Raw genomic sequence first — 25,293 nt, 5'->3', positions numbered from 1 at the left:
AGAGAGACAGAGAGAGAGAGAGAGAGAGAGAGAGAGACAGAGAGAAAGAGAGAGAGAGAGAGAGAGAGAGAGGGAGAGAGAGAGAGAGAGAGAGAGAGACAGAGAGAAAGAGAGAGAGAGAGAGAGAGAGAGAGAGAGAGAGAGAGAAAGAGAGAAAGAGAGAAAGAGAGAAAGAGAGAGAGAGAGAGAGAGAGAGAGAGAGAGAGAGAGAGAGAGAGAGAGAGAGAGAGAGAGAAAGAGAGAAAGAGAGAAAGAGAGAAAGAGAGAGAGAGAGAGAGAGAGAGAGAGAGAGAGAGAGAGAGAGAGAGAGAGAGAGAGACAGCTGCCCTGCCCCTCTCACGCCTATGGGACATTCTTCAACAAGAATCAGTCGCTTACCAATGGATGTTTTAATATTGCTCTTGGATGATGATGACGGCATAACACTAAATGTTTAAAACGTTCTTACATGTATTTATTCTGTATTACAATTTTGCCCATTTCCAATGTTTTTTGTCCTCAATTTTTTTCCATATAATTAAAGTCAATGGAGTCCAAAACAACAGTGGACACCACTATGGAAGCTTGTTTCTACCATGGAATAATCATTTAAAAAAAAGGTAATTGTGACTCATCTCACAATTCTGAATTTATTTCTCAGAATTGAGAGCTATAAAGTCCAAATTGTGAGATATGAAGTCGCAATTATGATTTTTGTACATCTTACAATTGAGTGCAACAGTCGGGTTCCGGAAGTAAAAACCCTATTTTCTCCATTGGGAAAATGATTTTTAACGATAACTTATAAACCTTTAAAAACAGAGCTACTGTGAGCTACGAGGTTGTTAATGGTCGATATTTGCTTCTGTTGAAGCCGTCAGCCCATATTATTTCAACATATTTTCAAAATAATTGTTGAACAGCGGAATTTTTGCTGAAAAATTAAATTAGTCATGATGCCGAACAGAAAATTCCATCAATCAGAGTCGAAAAAAGCGAAACCTAGGAGGCCTACACAGCTCTAACTCCGCCCACTCACATGAAGCGCCGCAAATTACATATTCAAGTTGATCTCTCCAAGTGATGTGTGTATGTGTATGTGTATATATATATATATATATATATATAAAAACTGCTCTATTTAATATATTTCTCCATCATTTTTAATTCCATTATGCTGTTTGCAATGCTTCATGGGATTGTTGTTCTTTCCCCTCACTAAAGACATTAAGTACACAGTCTTGTACCTTTTTGTTTGTGCCTGATTTTCAGATTTCAGAGTTTGTAATGTTATTAATTCACCTCATAGCTGGCTGTTTTGGTTCATGGCTTATAACGCTGTATCAAAGACTTTTTTTTAAATCCCTATTGGAAAAATAGAATGGATTTTTCCACAATTCTGACTTTATAACTTACATTCACAATTATCTTTTATCATTTCTTTTTATTCGGTGCCGGAAACAAGCTTCTAAACCCCACTGACTTTCACTGGACAAAAACAGTTCAAGTGCTACAAGTTTGGAATGACATGAGGGTAAGTAACTAATGACAGAATTGTCATTTTAAGAATGAAAAAAAGTACTGTATTTCTGTGATTGCTTTACCTGTGTGGAGTTAAAACACAAGAGAGTTGATGTGACTTACGGCATGCTGCCCGAGAGCTGCTGCACCACAGAGCAGTCGTAGAAGGTGAAGTCTGCGCCCGCTACGGTGACAGTCCGGAAGCGCAGGGACAGTGTGACGGACACAGAATCTGTTATAGAGGATACACATGAGAGAAGTCTAGCTCAAATTACTAAATGGATATTATGGCAATGGAACTTCATGTCACAAAAACAAGTCGGCATGAAATCTAAATGATCAATTCATACAGTATTTCTTTATGGAATATTGCTGAATCAATCAAATTATTTAATATCTGTGTCCATAATTATTGTATTTTTTAAAGTAAACTCTTGCAGCTCATCTCTTCTCTGATGATGTTTTCACTGCCGTGAGGGCGGGACAATCTGTCTCTCACATAAGATCCACCAATAGCAACAGCCTACTTTTTTTCTTGCTCGAGAAGCCGTTTCACTAATATACGCCATAATAGGGAAGAAAAGACTATTGCAACTTTTGTTTCATGCCGACTTTAAGTTAGAGACTCCATCCACAGCTTATTTCCCCATTCACTTAATATCATTAACATTCTAGTGGAATGCTTCCACATACCAACAGAGGAAGTCAGTGAAACCAGAACATGACCAGAATTCTAGTGATCGTACAGGGTTGTATACTACTGTTCAAAAGTTTGGAGTTGGTCAGAATTTTTAAAATGTTTTAAAAGACATCTCTTACGCTCACCAGGTTGCCATTTATTTGAAAAATACAGTATAAACAGCAATATTGTGAAATATTAATATAATTTAAAATAACTGTTTTCCATTGTAATATATTTTAAAATGTAATTTTTTCCTGTGGTCAAAGCTGACTCCAGTCCTCAGTCACATGATCCTTCAGAAATCATTCTTATATGTTGATTTGATGCTCAAGAAACATTTATTTTTATTATCAATGCTTAAAACAGTTGTGCTGCTTAATACTTTTGTGGAAACCATAATAATTTCCCCAGGATTCTTTGATGAATAGAAAGTTTAAAAACAGCATTTTTTTTAAAAAGAAATCTTAACATAACATTATAAATATGTTTAGTCCTTGCTGAATAATGTATTAATTTAACCAAAGTTTTGGTAGTCAAGTCAACCTTTATATTAATAAAAAATATAAATTAAATTATATTAATCGATTGGTGCTTGAACGTCAAATCACTAAAAATAACAAAGATTTCATACTTTCAACTCATAAAACGGGCCACACACAGGTTTCTACACATGTAAACCAGTTCCTTACGGACAGTTTTCATAGGGAATGACTCAAGGAAGCCAAACATCATTTGCATGAGGGTTGTCTTACCCTCTCCCTGTTGTACATGTGGAAGTCTGTGGGCCTCCGGAGTGGCACAGGTGACTGTGGAGCCCTGGACTGAAGCAGCTGTTTCAGCGTCTTCAAAGAAACACGAGTACATGTCACCCTCTAACAGACTGGGCAAACCCAGCACATCCACAGCGATCTGAAAAAAGAAACATTAGTCATGGTTGTAGTCTCAAAATCATCACATATAAATACATATACATAATTTTGGGTTTATTATGTCATATACACTATTGTTCAAAGTTTGGGTCTATATGAAAGAAATTAATACTTTTAATCAGCAAGGAACGTTACAAAATGTTCCTATTTCAAATAAATGTGTTTTTTTTTTTTTACTTTCTATTCATTTAAAAAATCCTGATTTTATTTTTAGCATTATTTGCACAAAAAATATGAAGCAGCTCAACTGTTTTCAACATCGGTAATAATCAGAAATGTTTCTTGAGCATCAAATCAGCATATTCGAATGATTTCTGAAGGATCATGTGACATTGAAGACTGAAAATTCAGCATTGCCATCATAGGAATCGATTCAATTTTAAAATATATTAGAATTGAATTTTAATTTGTAAATAATAAAATAAAATATCACAATATTAGTGTTTTTACTGTATTTTTGAATGAAATAAATGGTTGAGCATAGGACATTTCTTTCAAAACCATAAAAACATATTTTGAACCCAAAACGAATGGTAGTGCATAAAAGACATTGATTGACATATTGTAGGATTTCTGATCAGCCAATGGAATTGCTTTAGGGCTGAAGGGGGACTGAATTTTGATGGTGCTTTGAAATTCTCACATCATAATTTCTGATTGAATGATTTTATACCATTATCTGTTCTCCAAGGCTCGCGTTATATCGGCTCAGAGACTCCACTTTCAAGCACTGCTGCTGCTCATCAAAACTCCACAGCCAATGACCTTCAACTGAGCCTAGCCTACAGTCTGAGCGCATCCCACACCTAGAGGAGCGAGCAGAAAAAAGAAACATGTAAGATAACTAACAGATAGAGAGAAATACTCCTAAAATAAACTGAAAACTACAGAGTTCAAAGCCGAAAATACAAGATAAAACTCACCGGCCGTCAAGAACACACCAACCACAGTAAGGGTCTTTCACTGCCAGACAGGAAGTGCAATCCGTGTGCTTGTCACACTCTGCCACTGGCCTTTTCTCCACCTGACCACACGACACAGCAGGACAAATCACTTATTTACACTTCACACAGGGATGACCCAGAGTTTACACTCCAGGCATACGGGCGAGTGAGTGTGCTCATGACCCACATTAAATCTACACTTTTCCACTTATTTTTGGTGATTTTAATATATATTTGGTAATTTGTATATTTATATTAAAATCATACACAAGATATACACTCACCTAAAGGATTATTAGGAACACACAACAAGGTGCTGAAAGCATTCTTTAGAAATGTTGGCCCATATTGATAGGATAGCATCTTGCAGTTGATGGAGATTTGTGGGATGCACATCCAGGGCACGAAGCTCCCGTTCCACCACATCCCAAAGATGCTCTATTGGGTTTAGATCTGGTGACTGTGGGGGCATTTTAATACAGTGAACCTATTGTCATGTTCAAGAAACCAATTTGAAATGATTCCAGCTTTGTGACATGGTGCATTATCCTGCTGGAAGTAGCCATCAGAGGATGGGTACATGGTGGCCATAAAGGGATGGACATGGTCAGAAAAAATGCTCAGGTAGGCCGTGGCATTTAAACGATGCCCAATTGGCACTAAGGGGCCTAAAGTGTGCCAAGAAAACATCCCCCACACCATTACACCACCACCACCAGCCTGCACAGTGGTAACAAGGCATGATGGATCCATGTTCTCATTCTGTTTACGCTAAATACTGACTCTACCATCTGAATGTCTCAACAGAAATCGAGACTCATCAGACCAGGCAACATTTTTCCAGTCTTCAACTGTCCAATTTTGGTGAGCTCTTGCAAATTGTAGCCTCTTTTTCCTGTTTGTAGTGGAGATGAGTGGTACCCGGTGGGGTCTTCTGCTGTTGTAGCCCATCCGCCTCAAGGTTGTTATTTCAGTCAAAGTTTCTCTTCTATCAGCTTGAATCAGTCGGCCCATTCTCCTCTGACCTCTAGCATCAACAAGGCATTTTCGCCCACATACTGGGCAGTCATGGCCTAATGGTAACAGAGTTGGACTGGTCACCCTAAGGTTGCTGGTTCGATTCCAGTACAGGAATATGACTGAGGTGTCCTTGAGCAAGGCACCTAACCCCCAATCGCTCCCCGGGCGCCACTCAAGGCTGCCCGCTGCTCCGGGTGTGTGTATCCACGTTTGCAGTGTGTGTGTGTTCACTACTCACTACTCTGCTCCTAATGTGTGTGCACTTACTTGGATGGGTTAAATGCAGAGGTCAAATTCCAAGTATGGGTTACCATACTTGGCCATCACGTGTCACTTTCACTTTTCACTTTCATACTGGATTTTTTTCCCTTTTCACACCATTATTTGTAAACCCTAGAAATGGTTGTGCGTGAAAATCCCAGTAACTGAGCAGATTGTGAAATACTCAGACCGGCCCATCTGGCACCAACTGTCACAAGTCTGTCCTGTCATATGTAGCACATGTGGTGTTCTGTGTTCCTGTCTCTGTCTTGACTCCTCCTTCCTTGTTATCTGATTATTGGTTGTTTTGTCTCACCTGTTTTTCCTCGTTACCTTCCTTGTTTGCTCCCCTATTTAGTCTCCCTGTGTTTGTAGTCCTGTGCTGGTTCGTTGTTATCATGTTCCTCGTGTTTCCTGCTGGATCTGATTTATACTTTTTCTGTTTTTGTTTGTTAGTTTTTGTATTAATATTTACTTCATTAAATCCTCTTCCTGCACTTGAGTCCTCGATCCTTTCCACTACCCAGCCGTGACAGAACGAACCAGCCCTGATGAGGACTCAGCGGAAGACTTCAGGTCAACCACCAGTCGTGCCGATTGACTGCCCGCACTATGACCGGATCATGAAGGTCTCTGCATTGGTTTCCTTGCACCAGGAGGGGAGGAATGTGAGAAACTTTGCCCGGGAATTTTTCTCCGCCAGTGAGGGTTTAGGGTTGGGAAAGACGGCTCTTAAGGACCTCTTTAATTATGCCCTGGATAAGCCATTTGATGTGTCGGAGATGGAAGTGCTGAGAGCTTTTGACTTTTGGGCTTTTATTAACGTTCTAGACCCACAAGGGAAACCGCCGTTGTGGAAACAGACAGCACCTCCGGAGGCAGTTCATCCCACACCGTCTCACATTTGTCGGCGGAAGAGAAGGAAGAAACCCTTCGTACCAGTTCCGGTGGTCCCGAGTCCGGTGGTCCCGAGTCCGGTGGTCCCGAGTCCGGTGGTCCCAGTTCCGGTGGTCCCAGTTCCGGTGGTCCCGAGTCTGGTGGTCCCGAGTCCGGTGGTCCGGAGAAGGAGGAGACACGTCACGTCTGCCCAGTCAGATACTGTTCAGGTCAGGTCTGCCCAGCCAGAGACTGTTCACGCTCCGTCTGCCCAGTCAGAGACTGTTCACGTCCCGTCTGCCCAGTCAGAGACTGTTCACGTCCCGTCTGCCCAGTCAGAGACTGTTCACGTCCCGTCTGCCCAGTCAGAGACTGTTCACGTCCCGTCTGCCCAGTCAGAGACTGTTCACGTCCCGTCTGCCCAGTCAGAGACTGTTCACGTCCCGTCTGCCCAGTCAGAGACTGTTCACGTCCCGTCTGCCCAGTCAGAGACTGTTCACGTCCCGTCTACCCAGTCAGAGACTGTTCACATGCCCGTGTCTGCTGTTCCAGAGCCGGAGGCAGAGCCAGTGCCCGTTCCAGTGCCCGTTCCAGAGCCGGAGGCAGAGCCAGTGCCCGTTCCAGAGCCGGAGGCAGAGCCAGTGCCCGTTCCAGAGCCGGAGATAGAGCCAGTGTCTGTTCCAGGGCCGGAGGCAGAGCCAGAGCCAGTGCCCGTTCCAGAGCCGGAGGCAGAGCCAGTGCCCGTAGCAGTGTCTGCTGTTCCAGGGCCGGAGCCAGTGTCTGCTGTTCCAGGGCCGGAGCCAGTGTCTGCTGTTCCAGGGCCGGAGCCAGTGTCTGCTGTTCCAGGGCCGGAGCCAGTGTCTGCTGTTCCAGGGCCGGAGCCAGTGTCTGCTGTTCCAGGGCCGGAGCCAGTGTCTGCTGTTCCAGGGCCGGAGCCAGTGTCTGCTGTTCCAGGGCCGGAGCCAGTGTCTGCTGTTCCAGGGCCGGAGCCAGTGTCTGTTCCAGGGCCGGAGCCAGTGTCTGTTCCAGGGCCGGAGCCAGTGTCTGCTGTTACAGAGCCGGAGGCAGAGCCAGTGCCTGTTCCAGAGCCGGAGGCAGAGCCAGTGTCTGTTCCAGGGGCGGATCCAGTGTCTGTTCCAGGGCCGGAGCCAGTGTCTGTTCCAGGGCCGGAGCTAGTGTCTGTTCCAGGGCCGGAGCCAGTGTCTGCTGTTCCAGAGCCGGAGGCAGAGCCAGTGCCTGTTCCAGAGCCGGAGGCAGAGCCAGTGCCTGTTCCAGAGCCGGAGGCAGAGCCAGTGCCTGTTCCAGAGCCGGAGGCAGAGCCAGTGCCTGATCCAGAGCCGGAGGCAGAGCCAGTGCCTGATCCAGAGCCGGAGGCAGAGCCAGTGCCTGTTCCAGAGCCGGAGGCAGAGCCAAGGCCTGTTCCAGAGCTGGAGCCAATGTATGTTCCAGAGCCAGAGCCAGTGTTTGTTTCTGTGTTTGTGTCTGTTCTTGTGTCTGTTCCTGAGCCGGTGTCTGTTCCTGAGCCGGTGTCTGTTGTTCCTGAGCCGGTGTCTGCTGTACCTGAGCCGGTGTCTGCTGTACCTAGGCCGGTCTCTGCTGTACCTGAGCCGGTGTCTGCTGTACCTGAGCCGGTGTCTGCTGTTCCTGAGCCGGTGTCTGCTGTTCCTGAGCCGGTGTCTGCTGTTCCTGAGCCGGTGGCTGTTGTTCCGGAGCCGGTGTCTGCTGTTCTGGAGCCTGAGTCACTGCCCTGGCCGCCCGAGGAGTCTTCACCGCCCTGGCCGCCCGAGGGGTCTTCACCGCCCTGGCCGCCCGAGGGGTCTTCACCGCCCTGGCCGCCCGAGGGGTCTTCACCGCCCTGGCCGCTCGAGGGGTCTTCACCGCCCTGGCCGCCCGAGGGGTCTTCACCGCCCTGGCCGCCCGAGGGGTCTTCACCGCCCTGGCCGCCCGAGGGGTCTTCACCGTCCTGGCCGCCCGAGGGCTCTTCACCGCCCTGGCCGCCCGAGGGGTCTTCACCGCCCTGGCCGCCCGAGCACATAGCACATGTGGTGTTCTGTGTTCCTGTCTCTGTCTTGACTCCTCCTTCCTGATTATTGGTTGTTTTGCCTCACCTGTTTTTCCTCGTTACCTTCCTTGTTTGCTCCCCTATTTAGCCTCCCTGTGTTTGTAGTCCTGTGCTGGTTCGTTGTTATCATGTTCCTCGTGTTTCCTGCTGGATCTGATTTATTCTTTTTCTGTTTTTGTTTGTTAGTTTTTGTATTTATATTTACTTTATTAAATCCTCTACCTGCACTTGAGTCCTCGATCCTTTCCACTACCCAGCCGTGACACCAACAACCATGCCACGCTCAAAATTGCTTAAATCACCTTTCTTTCCCATTCTGACATTCAGTTTGGAGTTCAGGAGATTGTCTTGACCTGGACCACACCCCTAAATGCATTGAAGCAACTGCCATTTGATTGGCTGATTAGATAATTGCATTAATGAGAAATTGAACAGTTGTTCCTAATAATCCTTTAGGTGAGTGTGTATATATATATATATATATATATATATATATATATATATATATATATATATATATATTCATAAATCATTACTATTGGACACCATTTATGTCTGTCTTAACCAATGAAAAGTATTAAAAAGAGCTTGTGGCTGATCCTCATAATTCCATTGGATCCTCAAACTGTCAGTCAAACCTTATAGCTCCGCCCACCTGCATCGTGAATGGAGTGCACACATTTTGGACCGTCTCTGCTTGTTTGGAGTGCAAAGGTAAAGAAAGAACTGCTTCTTTGAATAAGGACAGTGTTTTCTTTACTCAAGTAACACTATATATAAAGGCTAATGCTTTATGTATTTGAGGAGGGGAGAAGAGTGTCTAAGTCTAGCATTTGTTGTTGAGTCATAGCCTATACATTGCCTACCTACACTTTGACTAATAACATGAGATTTTGTCCAAATTACAAAAACAAAACAAAAAAACTAAGCGCCCACATAGCTACAGTAAACTTTACAACCTGTAAGTTAGTGAAAACATAATGCGATGCACTTACTGTCTCAGACACGGCTGTTCTAATGATAGACAAAACAAGTATGTCTGACATTTGCTGGTTAAAATCCTCATTACTCCATTTGAGCTTGGTTTTTGGTAAATGTTAATAATCCAATGACGCATGCAAGCGTTTCACCATATATAAAGCCACAATTTCAATTTTGACAATGCTGTGTTTAATTATTTAAAAAACACTTTTTTCTCCATTTCCTGAAAAGTAGTGTTTTTGGAGATATGAGGTTACAGCAGCTAAAATATATGTTTAATTTTATATGCCAACTATACTATTGTTCAAAAGTCAGGGGTTAGCAAACATTCAGAAAAACTTATCAAAGACATAAATTACCAAATTAAAAATTTGGAACAATTCCGTTTTTTTTAAAAGACATTTCTTATACTCACCAAGGCTGCAATTATTTGATCAAAATTTCAGTAATATTGTGAAATATTACTACAATTTAAAATAACTTTTTTTATATCCAATTTATTCCTGTGATAAAAGTTGAATTTTCAGCATCATTACTCCAGTGCCACATGATCCTTCAGATATCATTCTAATATGATAATTTGATACATAGTAGTTATGATAAATTATTATTGGTGTTCCATTATTTATAATGGTTCTCATTATTATCAATACTGAAAACAATATTGCTGACTTTTTTATCAGTTTTTGCTGATTAATATTTTTGTGGAAACATGATACGTTTATTTCAGGATTCTTTGATTAACAGAATGTTAAAAAAAGAACAGTATTTATTTGAAATAGAAATATTAAAGTTTTAATTTTAATATTTAAACAAATGTGTTTGTCAGGTTTTAAATTACATTAAATTAATTTAATAAAATTACATTTTAAAATATATTCAAATATTAAATAATTATTTCAAACTGTAATAATATTTCACAATATTACTGTTTTTATTGTATTTTACAGATCAAATTAATGCAGCCTTGCTGAGCATAAGAGACTTAATGCTTAAAAACCTTAATTATTCCACTTTTGAGCGGTAATGTACTTATGGGATGATTTCTTGAACTCACAGAATGGCTGGTCATGATGTAAACGTGTCTATGAGTGGAATCCAGAAGTAAGTCACTGTTGATGGCCAAACCAGGTTGGATGAGAAGGGTGGAGTACTTCTTCACCTCTCCCGAGTTACCCAGGAACACCTATCATGAGATAAAAGGCACGATGAACAAACCACGAAAAAAGTGATTTTTAATAAGAAACCTGACAATGGCTCCTAAGAACTTCCTCAAGGTTTAATTGCATATTTAGGCTTATGAAACTACATCAATTGCAACAGGACACCTTAGAGACACGGGGAGAACTGGATGCGGACAGGTCTAACTAAAAGTGCTGAAAGTGTCTGCTGAAAAGGTTTAGCGCTATTAAAGGAAAAGGACATACAAGGATCTGAGCGAGGTGCCTAATGCCTCTTGAATTCTATCACAACTGGGGTCGATTTCAGCAAACCAGATTAGAATAGTGAGAATTCCATCAGAAGAGCAGGTATCCTGCTTAAGAGTCTCAGACACCTTATACCAAGAGCTGCTCACACACTCCACCCATTCAGGTTTCCGTTTTAACGGGATTAGCATTGACAAACTGTCGGCCACATTCTACTGCAGGAGGAATCATGCATTGCAACATTATTGTATTATGCAAGACTGAATAGTTGTGTATGTAAGTGTATGTAGGGTTAGAGGAGATATAACTGTATGTGTATTTGTGTTGGATAAAAAACGTCTGCTAAATGATAAAATGTAAATGTGACTAAAAATGATGCTACAGGTCATAGTCATATTTAAAGTGCCCCTATTATGCTATTTTAAACGTTTCTAATTTTGTTTTCGATGTCTCCTACAATAGATTTACATGGATCCAAGGACAAAAAACACTTTATTTTTCTCATAATATACATTGCAGAATCACCTCTTTTCTCACAGTGTCTGAAACGATTCAATAAAGGATTGTCTCTCTAAACTCCTCCTTTCCAAGAGCTTCCTCTGCTCTGATTGGTCAGCTGTTCAGTCTGTTGTGATTGGTCTACTCTATTCTGATTGGTCAGCTGTTCAGTCTGTTGTGATTGGTCTACTCTGCTCTGATTGGTCAGATGGCCCAGTCTTTTGTGATTGGTCTACTCTGCTCAGATTGGTCAGATGGCCCAGTCTGTTGTGATTGGTCTACTGTGCTCTGATTGGTCAGACGGCTCAGTCTGTTGTGATTGGTCTACTCTGCTCTGATTGTTCAGATGAACCAGTCTGTTGTGATTGGTCTACTCTGCTCTGATTGGTCAGATGGCCCAGTCTGTTGTGATTGGTCTACTCTGCTCTGATTGGTCAGACGGCTCAGTCTGTTGTGATTGGTCTACTCTGCTATTATTGGTCAGATGAACCAGTCTGTTGTGATTGGTCTGCTCTGCTCTGATTGGTCAGATGGCCCAGTCTGTTGTGATTGGTCTACTCTGCTCTGATTGGTCAGACGGCTCAGTCTGTTGTGATTGGTCTAATCTGCTCTGATTGGTCAGATGGCCCAGTCTGTTGTGATTGGTGTACTCTGCTCTGATTGGTCAGATGGCCCAGTCTGTTGTGATTGGTCTACTCTGCTCTTTTTGGTCAGACGGCTCAGTCTGTTGTGATTGGTCTACTCTGCTCTTATTGGTCAGATGAACCAGTCTGTTGTGATTGGTCTACTCTGCTCTGATTGGTCAGACGGCCCAGTCTGTTGTGATTGGTCTACTCTGCTCTGATTGGTCAGACGGCTCAGTCTGTTGTGATTGGTCTACTCTGCTCTGATTGGTCAGATGGCCCAGTCTATTGTGATTGGTTTACTCTGCTCTGATTGGTCAGATGGCCCAGCCTATTGTGATTGGTCTACTCTGCTCTGATTGGTCAGATGGCCCAGTCTATTGTGATTGGTCTACCGCTTTCAGCAAGGAAATTAAAAACCCATTAGCATATCTGAATTTCAGCTCCGGAGTTTCCTCAGCACTTCATACACAGTGATACGAACAGTAACAATGGCACCAGTTTAACCATATCAATTCCAGTGCGAATCCTTGAAAAGTGGATTTGCAGCGCTAAAAACAGTATCTTCTTGGCATTGTCGACAACACAAACCAAACTCTTCCAGTTACAACTGTGTTTGAGGGTATTTCAAAATCGACGTTGTTTACGGACAGCCAATGAAGATCATAAGCTGGCATTATGCAAATTTGTAACAAACCTACATAGATATGTTACAGAAGTAAGACTGGAATTGCTGACGCTTGTTTCGGTATTCCTTCTTTGAAGAACCAATAATTTTACTCATCTTTAAAACTTTGCTGACCTTTTACATTCACAAACAGCTTTATTACACACTACATGAAAAGCATAATAGGGGCACTTTAAAGGTTGTATCAGTGATTTCAGGCCCAAAAATAATTGTCTAATCTTTCCTAACGATCCGCTAGCTGCCCGCCCCATAAGCATGCCGTCCAAAAACCGCGTCTCTGTAGGCAGCGTAGGCTCTGAGATCTGCACACAAAAACAAATGGGTACAACCACCACTCAAAACCAAAATAAAGTGTTCCAACCAATCACTGACAGGGGCGGGTGTTGTGAGTTTTTGCGCTCGTGCACGGCTGGACGCGAAATCGTAGCAACACCCGCCCCTGTCAGTGATTGGTTGGAACACTGTTTATTTTGGTTTTGAGTGGTGGTTGTACCCATTTGTTTTTGTGTGCAGATCTCAGAGCCTACGCTGCCTACAGAGACGCGGTTTTTGGACGGCATGCTTATGGGGCGGGCAGCTAGCGGATCGTTAGGAAAGATTAGACATTTATTTTTGGGCCAGAAATCACTGATACAACCTTTAATAGCCAAACTTTAAAACCTTATGCATATAGTGATGATGGCGATTCAAAAACTTTGTCGTCTAAAACGTCACTTGCCTTCCACTGCAAAAATGTCACACACGCTTGTGAACAATGACATGGAGTTGCCAAAATGTGTCAAAATAGCAGAGAACAGTGTTTCACTGTTCACTGTGTGGGTCATGTAATGTTATCTAGAATTAACCAAACACTACGGATTAACCTTTGACCATTGAGGCCTAGACGTAACTTGGTCTTTGTTTCAATTTCAGCTCACGAGTTTACAAGCATTGTCAAAATGAGTCAAAATGATTAGTGGTCTCTGAGTAATCGCAAACCCTGCACCCTTACTGTTTTATATAACGTGGTTTGTGGTGAAGGCTGTGGGCAGTCCGACTGAGAAAACACTAAGGTATGCTGTTTCAGCACTATCTTGGCTATGACACATTCGCCCAGAAGGCAAAATCTTTTTCCCTTTAAGTAGACAGATAATATTACCATATTAAGTGGACTAATATTCCCCTAGTGGTTTAAAAGGCATACTATATATCATAAATAAATTGTTTTAGAAATGACCAGTTAAGAGAGCTCATTTTCATGTCACATACCTTATGCAAATTGCCCTTGGAGTCACCCAAGAAAACAATAGTGTGCCCCTCCTTTACACTAACAGCGACAGCAGTGAGACGGGCGGATGGGCTCTCCAATACGGCTTCGGCTTCAACTGGCTGCCGGCTGGCCATTGGGCTCGGGGTGTGGTCCGAGCCACAGGGATAAGCGTTCAGGGTGTTCTGCAGGACACAATAACAAGTTTTCGTGACTTTGGTTTTGGCAAAACCGTTGTGACATAATCCAGTTTCATGTTGTGTTGTATTAATAAACTCTGCAAATCTCAGGGTTTTTTTGTACTGTAAGGGTTTAGTTCTCAGACTATTGCCTCAAGGCTGTTAAATCCTCTTAGTTCAGAAAGCCAGATTAGATGAAGATTATCTGGGTCTCACACTAGGATGGCAAGACTGCTCCTTTCTTTGTGACTAACGCTATCAAATCTGCTCCAGCGGTCTTTGATAAAATCTAGCCTGAATGTCATGCCATGTTCCCTCTTTATTAAAAGTGAACTGTGATTCTGTTTATGTACCACATTAAAGAACATATGGAGATCAGGAAAATGTGTTTGAATGTTTGAGGATTTGCAAGAAACAAAGAATCATGTATTTGGGTGGTAATGTTGGTCTCTGGATCAGTAACATCATACTTAAAATGACAGTTTACCCAAAAATGAAACGTGTTATCATTTTTTCACCCTTATGTCTGTAAAACCATATGACTTACTTTTTTTCTGTGCAACATAAAATGAAAGACTTTGAAGAATGTTACAGCTTTTCAAGTCAATGAAACTTGATGGGGACCAGTGTCTGTCAAGCTCCATAAACTGACAGAAAAGCACCATAAAGCTGTATAAAGTAGTTTGCATATGATAGCTTTGAGTGATGAACAGACCAACATAAGTCACCAATTTAGTAAAGCAAAAAAAAAGTTAGCAGAAAAACAAAATATATATTGTGCGGCTTCAAGAATATGGCCAATAAGATCCCATATATGGTATATTGGTGACTGGTTTATCCAATCTATGGTACCATAACCCTATGGTACATCCATTTGTTTTTGTCATTTTTGGAGAATGAAAGCATCCATCCTCATTCACTTTCATTGTATGAAAGAGAGCAGCATGACCATTCTACCGAGTCTCTCTGTTAGTGTTTTAAAGAGGAAGGTATAGGCCCTGGTATACTTTTTTTTCTATGCCCCACTCCTGTTAAGTGTGCAACCCTTTTAAAGTACACTGCTTTGGCTATGAGCATGGAAAGATGTAATCAGCACACAATCAGAATGTGCACACTATCTAGTGGACTTTGTTTTAAGCCCTCATATCACTCGCGGACACAAACAGTGTGCGACAAAAATGATGTCACGCGGAACGCAGTCGGCCAAAGTATACTTTAGGCCTAAGTCATACAGGTTTATAACAACATGAGGCTGAATTAATTACAGAATTTATATTTTTATGTAAACAATCCTTTTAAAAGGCAATTCTCTTCTTTCTAGAAGTCTTCTAGATATCTAACCCTCCACAGCCATGCATTTCTCCTTCCTACCCTCTCTTCTAGCAGACATCATTAGTAGTTTAAGCTTGTGGGGTTTATTTATATATCCGAATAACCATGTTTAGGAGTGAGGAGGCCGGGTTCTGGATGCTGAATAGGCACATACATGGATTTCATGAAGAGGTTGTTTGCCTGTGAGCCCACATCTTTGAGGTCTTTGATTTGTCTAAAGATCTTGTTAGGACTAATGCTAGGTAGGCCTGTCTTATGCCCATCAAAGAGTAAATCATAATTTACTCAGATCATGGCTGGCAGAATAGTATGAGCTAAAGCAATTTGCCTGAGAATTAATGAGCTGCATTGCTTCTACATTAGGATAAATGTTAGTTTGAACACACCGTTAGAGGAAAACGATGCGGCCCAGTTCCCTAGAGATACATTGTGGGCATCCTTTTCCCATTTTTCCCATGCTTTTCAATCAAAGTTAAACTACTATGATGATTGCGTGGAAACGGTTGACCTCAAAACCTATTTATATGGATAATATATATGTATAATGTTTCAATGTGAAGTGCATCTATCAAATGTTCCTGTAAAACAAACACTGTAAGACTGTATCAGAATCAAGTGTGATGAATCAAATACATATTTAGCATCAATCAAATTTTCTGGCATCTTCAAAGCTTTTTTAACCCTCTTATTTAAGCCAAGCAGGTCAAGGCCACTATTAACACTGGGTCATGTAGCGTTTGGAGTGCTACCATCATATTGCAAAGCCATAAGTATAAAGTGTTAAAAAATGTGGTGTGATATACTAAAACACACTTTTGTAATTTACTAGAACACACTTTTCACACTCTCACCAGTCCTGCACACATCACCAGAGAGAAGTCTTATGACATACAGTTATGACATTGTGATTGAGTTCAAAACATTTTTTTTTTCTATGAAACGTATGCATGGATAAATCGTTCAAAATAAGATCTAACATTCATTTTCCTTTTTTACTAAAATATTGTGTCATGCATAATTAAAGTACAGTTTAAGGGTATACTTGAAACTCTTTACTCACTGTGGGCAGGTTGGCACAGTTGGATTTAACGTCGTACTCAATGTATGCCACCTTATTGCCGTCTTTATCCCCATACTGCGTGTAGCACAGGTCTCGTGTAGCATCAATAGCGTGGTCCACTTCATCCAGAGAGTACACGCACAATGCTGACTCCTCACTGGGTCCATTGGCGGCACTAACAGCCGTCGAAAAAACTCCCATCAAAACTTGCGAGCCTCTAGATTCCTCACCACCCACCTGTGCCCCCTGGAGGAAATTGTAGTTCCTTCCTGGCAAGCCCGAGCGACACATTAGCGGTACCTCAACGTAAGAGTAATACGCCTGATCGTCCAGACAGACCCGTGCCACATACGTACGATATTCCCGTGAGGGAGCTTTCAAGTCTCGCCTATAGAATAAAAAGTAGACGTGGTTGCGTCGAGCAAAGGTTGCGAAAAAATTGTGATCGTACTCCGAGAGGCGTCCGGCAACGGCGAGCTTGGCAGTTTCCTCGTAGGAAAACACTGGCTCTGCCGAAAGTTGGCGAGTGGAGACCGGCGGGTGACTGCTGGTGTAGCCTCGGCCCACATACATGACGGGATCCTTGTCTTGCGGTCGCACCACAAGCCCGACCGTTGACGCTGTAGGTTCGTTAGCTGCCACATACTGCGTATCAACAGGTCTCTCGGCAGAGAAGAGGACTTGGTTCACATTGGCTAGGCTGCGTTTCTGGCAGGTGCCCTGGTGTACGCTGCCACAGGTGATGAGCTGGAGGGAGTATGGATCCACCAACAGGAGCTTGTTGTGATTGCTAACGAGCCCAGCCTGAGGGCAGTTCTCCAGGGTTACCGGTGGCAGACAGTCCTTGCTGTCTCTCACTGGGCCGGTTCTCTCATCCAATTCAAGACGGAGCCCATCGAGCCCAGCCAGCTGGAACAGATGGTCCAGAGCCCCCACGTAGACCGTTCCTACTCTGGGGTCAGGGTGCAATGCCAGGTGCTGGAAGACTGTGTTGTTGGAGGAGAAGCGAGGGTAACTGCTGTGGACCCCCAGAACACCCAGGATGAGGGACTGAAGCAGGGTCAAGATGAGGGCCATCCCACACTGCACTGCAAACACACTGATCACATATGACATGAGTCAGTATTACAGCAGTATTACCTCATAGCACAGTGCCAAACATAGTACAGTTCATCAAAGGCATGTTAGGGATAACTTTACACTAATTAACAATAATTATGAATATTAATAGAAAAATTAAAATAAGTACCTAATAAGTACTGTATACAAACAGTATATACTGTATAATTACAATGTCCCATGAGCTTGGTATTACCATGTTAAATTACAAAAAAAATTACAGTATATTTATTTTTTCTGGACATGGTACCATGTCATATTAACCATACATATTTAAAATAAATATAAAAAGTGATTTACAAAAAAGGCCACTGTTACTATGATACATTTCCCCCAAAAAATGATTATAGTATTATTGTTTTGTTATGCTTTTTTGGACAAGATATCATGGTAAAATAACCATGTTCATTCACATGTTTTAACAAGAATAAACAAAATAAAAAAATAAATCAAAACCAAGGTACTACCATGGTATAATCCCATCTCAAAAACAATAATACTAGGTAAAATCTGTTTCCTGTTTCTGTGCATACATACATTGTAAAGGTGCTAAAGAGTATTACCAAGCTATATGAACAAAGAAAAGTGTAAATGTTTTTTACATATGAATGATGTGGTCAAACATATCAATGAATTATGATTTATTAAGACAACAATCTTCAGACAAGGCCTGTTAAAACAGCTATATTTAAGTATGATGGGAAAAAACAGACATACCATTTGTCAGACATATAATGTTCGGGAGGCTGCTGTCCTCTTGGTTATCCAGTGGCATAGCACATGCCTGTGGAGACAGTCTGTGAGGGTAGAAAAACATGCCGATTAGCTCTTACACAGACCGGCATTGAGCAATCTGAAGAGAGGAGGCTTAATGCCACTGTGGCTCATGGGAGACACAGCTGTTGAGCTGAGCAATGCTTCCCTGACAGGAAATTGGATGATATGGGCCCTAAGTCACCATCGCAGACCTAATGCATTGCAGTGCAGTAGCAGATTGGCAGAGATCTTGTACTCTGAGGAGGCAAACTGTCGATGATGTTTTATATGAATTAGATGTGATTAATAAGAGGCCATTATAGGGTAGAAGTCTCAGCTTTCTTGAGGCAATTCAAGCCGACCTAAACAATCAATAAGATAAAAAGTGAAATAATGTGATTTGATGACTTGTGTTATCATTCAGCATCACCCGATTCACCATTTCCCTAAGTGGAGCACCTTTCTTTCATTACCCACATTCACTGACCTCGGTTTAAATGCACAGTAGAGACACTTACAAAACTGATAGCAGGTCAGTGAATAAGATGATTTTACAGCTTATTATTCATGACATGTTAGCCAGTTAAATATCTTTAGTTTGGCTATTTCCTGCTAACAAATTATTTGTATGATAGATTATTAACCTGGCAATTACTATGCAGCGACTTTGGAGTATACCAACTTTAAAAGTGTATTTTCTCTATTAAAAGACTAAAAGATAAAAGAAGGAAAGGGAATCAAAGAATTAAACAATTGTAAAGATTATTGTCCCTTAATGGTTCCATTAACGATTCTTTTGAATTTAAGGAAGACGTATTTGGAAAGCAGAACTGCTTTGATCATTTCAATAATAAATGTAAAACAACAAAAAACAAAACATGGTCACATTAACTGTTTTTATCAAAACTCAATGCATTTTTTTAACTAAACATTGTCGTATGAACAACCAGTCAGTAACTACAATAATTTAAATTTCATAAGCCGCAAGTACAATATAAAACAGAAAGAGTTTTTGGCTCATGGAGTTGGGAAAGACTAAATTTAAGGAATTGAGGTTCAGGGAATGATTCTGCTCCAACAGATTCATAAAGTTTGTGATTCACTAAAATGTAGCAGCTCATTATAATCATTTGGTAAGTCTGATTCCTGTGCAAAAGTCTCTTACAGGCAGGCTTTTTTTTTTTTTATTGATTGCGCTGCATGTTTTTAATTCACCAACAAGAATTAGGCTTATAAGAGTCATTAGCTCAAGAATCGACATCACTGGTCACGCTGAATGGTTTTGATTCACCAAAAAAAAATAAAGGCTCATAAGAGAATAAGAAATAAGAAATATTCAGCTGATCATATGATTTCAACATGGCAGCCACTATTAGAGGAGACCACCATTATGTAGAATAAGACAGCGTTTTCTAGGCTAGTCATCTTATATAAAAGTACATCATTTTAGACTCATAATAGTAAGAAGTACTGTTTATTTCTTTGTGTAAACTTAAGTACCAAAACAGTCTGAAAATGAGGTACAACCAAACAAACGTTTATAAATGTTGGTAACTAACCAATGACAGACTTTAGCAACAGCATGCTAAAGCTAACCAAGTGAGTGCCTCTGCCAAGCCATATAAGACGACATACGTCCAATTAATTCACTGAATTTCACCCAAGTTACAAGAGAATGACTTGACCCCAATATAGTTACTTACTATTAACCAAACCAAACAAATAAAAGTGCCCCTAGCTGACCTATTACCAGATTTTGGAGGTGTGTTCCAAGAGATCCTGTTGAGCATTTAGAAACCCCCCTCAACTTTAGGTTGTACCCTGAAAAGCAGCACAGACAAAAGGTCTCAAATGGAGCTCAACCTCCACAGTTAGCGAACAGCAGACCGAATAATAGAAGCTCGTTAGGCCGACTGCTTTTAAATCTTCACTATAGACATGCAGGTGGTGTGTATTTAACACCAATGACAGTTAAGGCTGACACAATGCAGAATCTCCTCTTCACAGACCAGTCATAGAAAAAGAGGGGGGAAGGAGGAAGCGAGCGAGCGAGCGAGAGAGAGAGAGAGAGAGAGAGAGAGAGAGAGAGAGAGAGAGAGAGAGAGAGAGAGAGAGAGAGAGAGAGAGAGAGAGAGAGAGAGAGAGAGCAAGGATTCCACACAAGAATGACAAGCACTTCACCCTGTATTAAAGGATAAAACTCTGAGCCGGCCCCTCCGAATCGTCCCTGGGCTGAAGGGAGTGTATTGTTTGGAAGCGTTCCCAGGGGCATAGATAGATGCCGGGACCGGCAGGGCAACGTCAGGCTTGTGAGGCATGCCTCACACAGCAGCACCAAGAGGAGACTGACCCCTCTGTCTCTCTGGGAGGGGTTGGCAGTGACCCCACATTTTTATGGCCCCTAACAGAATGTTACGCTGTCTCGCCTCATTGGGCATGACAATGAACATGAAAAGTTGCCACTCTGGATGATTAAGAAAGCTATTTATCCATCTCGTGGGACAATGCGGCCATTCAGCACGTAGAAAGAGGACCGAAACATAATTCACAGCGTATGAGACGTCTTTTCAGATATCAAACCGATGTCGTTAGCCTCTCTGCTAAAGAAGATTTGTCTGTGAAATATGGTGAATGGGTGTTGCGAACAATCCCCGGCTGTATTTCGGATTTTTCCAAGAAGGCGTGAGAATTGAAAGAGAAATGAGGGAGAGTGAGAGGGTGAAACAGTAGCATGCTCATGACAGAGAGTGTGTTATTAATAGAGCTCTTGAACATAGAGGGGCATCGCAGCATACCCTGCATTCCAGACACTATTGTTGACCTTTCCATAGTCCTCCTTGCGTAGCCGGACTTTTCACTATCAGGATAATGTCTGTCCAACTTTGCAGCTTATACTAGCCAAGAACTGCCCACCTAGACAGGGAAAGCACATCTGATCTAAAATGACCAACAATATTGTGTTATGATTTAGGTGGCGTTTAGAAGCCTGAATAACAGCGTGGGAAAAACATATTCAATTAAGTGCACAGCAGTGTCCATCCATGTTCACAGAGATCATTGCCCCCGAGCAGCGAACCATTAGAATTTCTAAAAAATTATGACGTAACAAAGCCTTGTTTACTGAAATCACATGACTTTGGCAGTTTGATACGCACTCCGAATCACTGGTTTGAAACAAATGATCCGCAAAGGTTTCGAAGTTTCACAAAGCATGTTTCGTGTTTGAGCTTACACAAGAACCAATGAGGTTCATTCTTGTGTTACGCAGCACGTCTGAGCTTCAGCAGGAACCAATGAGGTTCATTCTCGTGTTACGCAGCTTGTTTGAGCTTCAGCAGGAACCAATGAGGTTCATTCTCGTGTTACGCAGCACGTTTGAGCTTCAGCAGGAACCAATGAGGTTCATTCTCGTGTTACGCAGCACGTTTGAGCTTCAGCAGGAACCAATGAGGTTTTTTCTCTTGTAACGCAGCACGTTTGAGCTTCAGCAGGAACCAGTGAGGTTTATTCTCGTGTTACGCAGGACGTTTGAGCTTCTGCAAGAACCAATGTGGTTTATTCTCATGTTACAAAGCACATTTGAGCTTATGTTTATGTTCGCTGATCAATGTTTATATGTGAATAAAAGCCTAAATTCAATCTGTTCATTATACAAAGCAATCGAGTCTGAAATTTGGACTAAACTGCTCAATTAATATGGATTAGTTTTACAATCTTTTTATGAACTTTTTGAAGCGTCAAAGTGGTAGTTGCAGAGCCGTCAATAGAGGGACAGAAATCTGTTCCGAAGATGAACGAAAGGGGCTCGTGGGTTTAAAATGAGGGAAAATACTTCATGACATTCCTTAAGTGGACCTTAGGTTTTTATCTTGCAACCCATGTTTCACTAACGTACCCTTAACCTTATAACTTAGGGTTCTTAACTTAAGGGCTTTCATGCAACCGGGCCCAGAACTTCACAGCAGTCTGTCTGCAAAGATCAGCCATAAAAACAAATAAATAACCATAGCAGCGTTACACTTAAACCCAGAGTTCTGACAGAGTGTCCAACTTCCTCCAAGCAGACGAACTTCCCATGACAGCTGGACCCTCAGCGCTATAAATATCCCCATCCTAAACCACCGATGTCACGGTTACAGATCGGGTGGAGACACCACCAAACTCGCACAGCCAAGTCTTCTGTTTCTCACCAGTCTCACTGTATCTGCCTGTGCTGTCACTGACATGCTGTGGTCTCTCCAACTCTCTTTCACAAGCTCGCCTATGCCCACAATTACACTTGGCACAGAAACCAATGCGAGCGACTTCATTTGTGCCTCAATGTGCCAGTGTACTGACAGAAAGTCCATGATACCCTACAAATGCCACATCACATCACAGAAAGCAACTACAGTATGAGAACAGAAACACATGTGAGATGAATATGAACATATAATTCATTTCATGAGTTGTATAGCATGAAAAATGTGAAGTATGCTGAATTAGGAGGTGGGTCCCAAGTTCTAGAGTGGATTTTTAGAGTATGCACCCATGCATGCCATTTTGGGCTAATATTACCCACAACCCCATTGTTCAAGATGCAATTTGATTCAATACTAGCTTATATAGAGTATTCTTCTGGCCTGAGTATGCAAATGGAGACACAAATGCTTAACCAACATATTGCAAGTGTGTGTGGTACTGTACTAAAGGGGGCGATAGAGTTCAACTGACTATGTCAAAGTAGCTCCCCAAACCAGTGTTATTTTAGTATTATTTATATATTATTTAATCGTTTTTTAATTAGCTTTTATTTTTATATTTTTAGTTTCAGTTTTAGTAATTGTGTTATGTGCTTTTGTAATTTTTGTTAAAAATTCGGTTACATGATTTGTGTTATGTGCTTTTGTAATTAATTTTTATTTAGATTTAATTTATTTTTATTTCAGTTTTAGAAATATTAATACTTCAACTTAACTTAATTATTTTGTAATTTTATTTCAGTTCATTTTAACAAAAAATGAAGTTTATGTTTTTCATCTTAAACTTCTAATTTTATTTTATTTCACCTTTATTTTAATTAACCCCAGAAAAGCATAAAAGGGGTCAAATTGACCCGACAGGTTGTGATTTTTTGCATGTTTTATTTGACATACCATGAACTCCTCAAAAAAATTGTTTCTGATCCCATCAATGTCTTTTTCATATTTCTTGGTCATAAGATGTGGAGAAAAAACATTTTTGTATCACTACCCCATTTTCTATGGAATTTATCATTTATTTATTTTTTATAATATATTATAAAAAATATTTATATGCTTGGAACTCTTTGGATTACTCAAAAATATGTTGTGACCTTTGATTCCGAACCACAAAATTGCTTCAGAAACCAGCCACATGTCCTGAAATATCTGAATTTACAGTATTCAGTAGGCATAAAGCACCCTGATACTGTAGGTCACATAAAAACGCTAACCTAGTACATCTAGATTGCGTTTATACAACACACATGCATATTTATACTATAGTACATACTTTTTAATGGTTGCAAAATAATTTTTCATCAAATGAAGTACCTACTCAGACAGTATGTGATTTTGAATGAATTTGTAGAGAAAGGCCACTGGAAAGGACAAGTGAAGACCCAAACAAAGGAAGAAGTGCAATCGCTGCCCAAAAGTTATGCACAGAAAGGTACAAAATGTGTGAGTGAAATGTTCTGTCCCTGTCTACAAAGATCATTTTCACATAATCTCTGAGAAACGTGGGGAATTTATTTGTGGATTACTTTCCTGATGCTAGATGCCCTTTTTGGAGCTTCAAAAAGCTCTATTCAAGGCCATTACAAAGCTACCAGAGCCAGGATATTTTTTAATAGAACCCCGATTGGGTTCGGCTGAAAGAAGAAAGCTATAAACACCTAGGATGGCTTGAAACTGAGTAAATTATGAGAAAATTTAAATTTGTGGGTGAACTATTCCTTTAAGTGACTGAAGGCCAGGGGCTGAGGCCTATAGTGCGAAGAATCAAAACTGTCCTTCTCAAGTGATCAATAATGCAGAGGCACAACTGCTGATCTGAATCTTGGTTTATGTGGTGAAGTACTGAATGCCGGGCAGCATCACAATAGCAATTGACAGCTGCTGCCAAACAGACCACCAAAAAACAACTGGATGCTGATCAAGAAAGGAAGGAAGCGGAATCAGTGATTGAGAGTGAGGAATAAAGGGCATCTGCCAAGATTAATTACTGAAATTATATGCAATCATAATTAAACAGACTGCATTTCAGGATTTGGCAAGACATTACGGACTTGTGTATCAGATGTCAGTCAGAGTTCAAAACTGATAAATCAAATTTAATGAGGCACATGTTAAACATCTCTCTAACACAATGCAAGTCACTTTGTTTGAAGAGCATTTAAAGGCCCCCAGCAGCTTCTTAATATGGCTGTGTGTCATGAATTTTTCATGGCTTTTCCCATCATAACGTTTTTCAGAAGGGCGATGTCCGTCCCCCTCTGAGAAGCTGACCAGAAAAGAAATCCCACAGCTTCAGCTGAGCGGTATAAAACAAGACCGGTATCAAACTGTGAGATGGGGGACGACCCGCACACCTGCGCGCGAGGCTGAACAGCCTTTTGGAGCCCTGTCACATGTTCAGATGAAAAGTAGGTTCACGTGACCACGTTTATCGGGGGAAGTTCTGAGACGGGCTTGGGGTTTGGGACGTTTTCAATTATTCAACACACTCTCAGCCTTTCTAGTGAACTCCAGAAGCGGATTTGATGAATCGTACAGTGATGGAACAAGGAAAGAGTGTCTGAGTGACCTCCGATGTGACAGGGATTTAATTAGGCGTCTTAGGCTGGTGCCAAGCTGAGGTCAGTGAAGGGTCATGAGAATCAAGTCGCCATTTCCTAACATGCCTTCAAGTACATTTGAATATTCGTTCCAGATCCAAAGATGGAATTGACTCATCATGTACTCGACCTTATGTTATATCAAATTAATTTGATATGAAATATCTTCATGCTCTTTTCGAAAAGCTTACCATAGTAGCTAATAGCTTTGTGTAAAATAGTGTGTCAAAAGTACCGACTTCGGTACCAAGTCTTGTTTTTAATAAAAA

At 41.4% G+C, this 25,293-nt stretch overlaps 1 protein-coding gene across 4 annotated transcripts in view; it reads right to left on the bottom strand.

Annotated features, from left to right (window-relative positions):
- plxnb1a (plexin b1a) overlaps window positions 1–25,293 on the bottom strand; it is an 87,275-nt gene that overhangs the window by 24,187 nt on the left and 37,795 nt on the right. For 2 of the 4 annotated variants that reach the window (XM_077214175.1, XM_077214173.1), the window contains exons 2-9: window positions 18,145–18,224; window positions 16,309–17,407; window positions 13,740–13,922; window positions 10,313–10,441; window positions 4,035–4,135; window positions 3,785–3,917; window positions 2,935–3,091; window positions 1,624–1,732 (exon numbers count right to left, since the gene is read on the bottom strand). In XM_077214175.1, the coding sequence (XP_077070290.1) occupies window positions 1,624–1,732; window positions 2,935–3,091; window positions 3,785–3,917; window positions 4,035–4,135; window positions 10,313–10,441; window positions 13,740–13,922; window positions 16,309–17,407; window positions 18,145–18,158 (1,925 nt within the window). In that variant the 5' untranslated portion in view covers window positions 18,159–18,224. Of the gene's footprint in view, window positions 1–1,623; window positions 1,733–2,934; window positions 3,092–3,784; window positions 3,918–4,034; window positions 4,136–10,312; window positions 10,442–13,739; window positions 13,923–16,308; window positions 17,425–18,144; window positions 18,225–25,293 lie in introns of those variants that run through there. The other 2 variants (XM_077214172.1, XM_077214174.1) reach the window with 1 other exon arrangement.

This window comes from Siphateles boraxobius, unplaced genomic scaffold, assembly GCF_051911475.1.
Source record: "Siphateles boraxobius isolate OS27281-9 unplaced genomic scaffold, OSU_SipBor_1 68, whole genome shotgun sequence".
NCBI lineage: Eukaryota > Metazoa > Chordata > Actinopteri > Cypriniformes > Leuciscidae > Siphateles > Siphateles boraxobius.
This window is presented reverse-complemented; position numbering and strand designations above follow the sequence as displayed.